This window comes from Geospiza fortis, unplaced genomic scaffold (genome assembly GCF_000277835.1).
Source record: "Geospiza fortis unplaced genomic scaffold, GeoFor_1.0 scaffold55, whole genome shotgun sequence".
Taxonomy (NCBI): Eukaryota; Metazoa; Chordata; class Aves; order Passeriformes; family Thraupidae; genus Geospiza; species Geospiza fortis.
The window spans coordinates 1651031-1655788 of NW_005054308.1; the positions used below are offsets into that span (position 1 = coordinate 1651031).

Sequence of the window (4758 nt, forward strand, 5' to 3'; positions counted from 1 at the left end):
CAAGTAGTCATAAATTACTTTTGCCATGCCTTTGGTGATAGCTGTAACAAGTTCATTTTTCACCTTTTGGTTATTTCTAGAAGTGGAAAACTTGACCACTGTCTCCAAATGTCCTGCCCAAATCTCCTCCCAAGAGGAGACCACCTTGAAAGTGCTGCTTGGAAGGAGTAGAGGGTGAATAACTGACTTATTCAACTCCCAGACAAGTTACTCTAGTTAAGTTCCCTAAGGGAGCTGCTTCACAGGAGTACACACTGGCTGTCCCTGTGTAAGCGGATTCTGCCTTCCAGAGTGAGAAGTGCACATTGCCATGTGTGTAAGACTGGAAAGGATTCATGGTCACTGAATCCTCTGCTATGGCAGATATCCACAGCCTTCTCCACTATGATCTGGTGTTCTCTGCTGTTGTTGCTTGAAAAGGAAGCTGCCTTGGCATGTTGTTTTAAGCTGTAGTCTGATTAAGATGGGTTTAACTGAAATGTCTTTCTGAGCATGCAGTGTTGTGCTGGGAAATGGTGGCTTTGCAAGCTGAGTCTGGGAGGGATCCTAGCAAGTGCTTCCTAATGGGAACTTGTGCTTTTTTGAACTAGGTTGCTGGCTCTTCTGGGTTTCTTTCCTTTAGAACTAACTTCCCATCTGCATGTTTCTTCCTCTCTGGGTTTTTCTGTGGGACGCATTTCTGTTTTCCAGGCAGTAGCAGCAGCAGTAGTTCAGACTCCACATGCTCTGTCATAGAGAAACCTCTGGATAAGTCCTTCACTAGTGAGTGGGAGCTCTTAAGTCCTTTAAGCTTTGGCCTTTCCATAATCTGCACACTCCATTTTGCAATGTTGCACTCTTCCCTGCTTTGTCTGTTGGAAAGATAAACCTCAAGCTTTAACTCTGCTAAAGCATGCCTTTCCTTTGCTGCTTCCATGCTTGAAACAGTTACTCAATGTGCACATTGTTAGTCAGATGTGAGAGAGAATGGGAAACAATGTAGTAGGCTGCTTGAGCAAGATTTAAAGGTAATTGAGAAATAGTAGGTTAAGAAAATCCAGTTTGCAGCATGCGTTAAATGCACCTTTTAAAATACAGGGGAAAAAATCCGAGCTAAATTTTTTATGGGAATTGCTACAATATGAATTCATTAAAAGGACTGCTAGATAGGTATTCTGTATTATATTGGACTCTGCCTTCTCAAAATTAGTATTGGAGAACAGTCAGTCAGCACGAGGCTTATACTAGCAAAGAAAATGTGGCAATGCTTGGTTGATTTGCTTTATTTTTGCAGATACTTTAAAAAATATCCTTGGTGGTTGGGGTTTAAGTGCCCCATAATACTAAGTTCTTGATCTCTGTGGGACTTAGTTCAGAGGACCAGGAGATGCAGGTTTTGGTCTAGTAGCAAGAAAAGTCTGGGCTGCTCCTGGGCAGAGAGGTCACTGTGACTGTAAAACCTATAGTCAGTGAGAATTGAGGAAACAAATCACATCTTGGGACTTGGCTTGTGGGGACTTGACCTGGTGTTGTTTTTATGCTGGACAGAAGCACACCACTCTTCTCCCTGTGTGGAGAGACCCTGGAAAGTATTGCTGTGTAGTTCACTCCCTTTTACACTGTTAGTGGAAAGCTTTAGCTCAGAGATGGGTGGTAGCAGGGTTAGAGGGAACACAACCCAGGGGAGATCCTATGACTGTGGCCTGGGAATTGCTTCAATCCTGCTCCTTTAAAGCTTGCTTGGAACCTGTTTTATTTGGATGAGGACAGTTAATAGCAAACTGCTGATGTGTCAGCAGGTGGATGAGTCCATCTCCTGCAGCTTTGGAGACAGCTCTGCAGGGGAAGTTGTGCTGGGCTTTTGGCAGTGAGGATAAGTGTAGCTTTCTGTGGTTTGGGATATTAACTGTCCTCTAGTGTGACCCTTCTGCATGTGGTGTCTTTCATTATCCCTTTCCTATCCTGCCTTTTTTGTTGCACTTGCTTGAATAACCAAAAGTGGCTCTATACCTCTATGGAAGCACCAGTTACTGCAAATTAACCTACTAATCCCCTGTGTAATTACATGGAGAAATCTTGTGTTGAGACTCCCTGTGTGCAACTGTCTTGTATCTTGCAAAGAATTGGCTTGGAAATCTTGGTTAAAACTTAGAACATGTATTCTGGATGCTAATATTTTACAGGTAATATAACAGAATTGGCTCTCTTGAGTGTGGGGAGCATTAAGTTTGTTAATTGAAGGAGAAATCAACCCCCTTTAACTGTTTCTTAGGTCATGATCCTTGCAGCTGGCTCCTAATGTTGTGTTTAGATCCAGCATTGCATTGAATGGGCAGAAGAATACAAGAGTGAGCTGAAGAATATCCTGGATTTGCAAAGCACTCTGAAGCACAGACACAGTCTCTGCTTTAGCATAACATGATGCATTAGTGTTTGCTCTAATAGAGGGGTTTTTAGTTATGATTCTCATATTTTCTACCTTAGAAACATGAATATGAAATTTGTTGTTTGTTCTGGTGCTGATGATCTTTGTCCAAAATGATCAAAGCAATAACATTTTCTCTCCTCCTCTTTTTATGTGTTTGCTGCCTCTCTGCGATTTGCTTTCTACTTCCTCTTAATGCAAGATCAAGCAGGTTGGTGTAATTGATTTTCACCTCCTTACATTTGCAAAGCTTGTAAAATGATCTTACAACTTGCTTCACTTCACCTTTTTCCCCTAAACTGAGAATACATAGGTCTGTGTCCTAATAATAAGAAGCCTTTACCTGGCTTATCTCTTATGCTGAGCTCTGTATAGCACTTTCAGAAAGCTTCTTACTCAAAGACTAATTAGTGAGAGATTTTTGCACCACAAGCCCAGAAAGAAGTGCTTATTATCTGATTCTGAAGTGTAGCAGATGGCAGTGAAGATGTTTGCTGTAGTGGCGAAGTCCTTGCCTTGCAACAAAATTAATTAAAGCTCTTGTGCACACGAGGAACTATATATGCAGATGTGAAAATATGTTCATGCATGTTTACATATGCAGGACACTTTGCTGGAGTGCTTATGTGTATAATGTGTATGTGATTATAAACAAAATACATGTATATAAATGAAGCTGAGTATTTTGAAGACTGGAGGAGGAGAAGCCTTTTACTGAACAGCTTCCTTGACTGTGTTCTGTGTGCATTTTGTGACTATGGAAAACAGTCAGGTGGCAGTCAGTGGCTCCTGTTAGTTTCAAGTACAGCTGGATTCTACAGGGTAGGGTTTTTTCATGTCTGGAAAGCAAAACAAGAAAATTATTAATTCACTTGTGAATAAATAGATATTTAGGTGTTGTGGATTTGAGGAAATGCATTCTTATTCCACATAACCCCCCCCAGGATTTCTATGTTCACCTGCCTTAAGCAGTCCTAGGATTGCAATGAAAGTTGGCTCAAGACTTGCAGAGTGGCTTTCAGGAGCAGCAGCCTCACACTTTGTTTCAAATTTGGGGTGTTTGGGACCAATTCTTTAGGCCAGTAGGTTCAGTGAGTTGCTCTGGCCACTCCCTTTGTAGCCCTACACAACATGGATGGTGTGCTGCTGTGGCAGTGCTGTTGTAAAGACACGACTGATTAAGCCAGAGCCAACCTTGGTACTTCCAAATTTGTGGGTAGTCACTGTTGCATAGACCAAATATCCTCAAGAAGTTTCTTTAGTTGCCTGGTTTTCATAGGGCTGTTCTGAATTTCTCTATTTCCATAGTAGTGTCTTCTTAAAAATAGCTACGTGCTCACTTTGGAATGGGGAAGCCTGTAAGGAGGGCAGTGAATGAGGGGAACAGTAGAGATGCTAGTCTGAAATTTGAGTATGTAACTCTTGGTAGCTGAGCTCTTGTAGCTGTGGGACCTCTGGCCTGATCTGCATCAGGATTTCCAGATTGGGCTTCTCTTCAAGCAGTGTTCCTTCTCCAGGTGTTCTTTGTATGTTTTATATTTTGGGGACATTAGGTTCCAGTGATAGTTACACAGCATTGCTGCTCAGTAGGAGCTGGTGACAACTGGCCAATGTTAAAATGGGATTTGAAGGGCTGAGCTTTGCCCATTTTGAAGCTGATACCTAATGAAATTTTTGTTAATTGCAAGTATTGAATCTGAACTTGGAAAAAATGCTGTGATACAGAGGTTGTTTTACTTTTCAGTGAACCAACTTGTTTTCCCCATATCTTTCAAAGGCAAAAAGAAAGTTTCCCCTGATAAGATGGTAGAGATGCAAGCAAAGATTGAAGAGGAGAGAAAAGCTCTTGAAACTAAGCTTGATATGGAAGAAGAAGAAAGAAATAAAGCCAGAGCTGAACTGGAGAAGAGAGAAAAAGACTTGCTCAAAGCTCAGTGAGTACCATGCTCTGAGCAGTTTGTGTGGTTGTGGGGGTTATTCCTTCCTTAATCATACAAATATCTGGAGATGCATGGTAGGGTGCCTTCAGACTTTGCAGAAAGTGAACACCTTGCTATTGTCAAGGTGAAAGAGGAGCTTATTCTGTTTTGAGAGCATAGAGTATATGGGAAAAACAAACTTCGATCCTTTTGTCACTTCTTTTCTTAACTTTACTTAGTTGTGCAAGATAGCCTAGAAACATAAATTAATCTCCCAAGAGCTGTGAGGAGCAGCAGTACTGCTCTGTAACAGGCCAGGTGTCCTGCAGCACAGTCACAAGCATGTCATTTTGGGCTAGAGGTGCTCTGTTCTGAAGCCAGAAAGCTGCTAAGGTCACACTACCCTGTGCAAACAGACTGCAGCAGCAGCAGCCA

The 4758-nt window shown here is 41.9% G+C and overlaps 1 protein-coding gene across 2 annotated transcripts in view; it reads left to right on the top strand.

Moving 5' to 3' along the window:
• Nucleotides 1–4758, top strand: part of KIF3A (kinesin family member 3A) — a 22505-nt gene that overhangs the window by 6260 nt on the left and 11487 nt on the right. The window contains exons 9-11 of one of the 2 annotated variants that reach the window (XM_031055159.1): nt 691–762; nt 2607–2615; nt 4182–4338. In XM_031055159.1, coding sequence (XP_030911019.1) covers nt 691–762; nt 2607–2615; nt 4182–4338 — 238 coding nt within the window. The remainder of the gene's footprint in view (nt 1–690; nt 763–2606; nt 2616–4181; nt 4339–4758) is intronic. The other variant, XM_014312223.2, reaches the window with a different exon arrangement.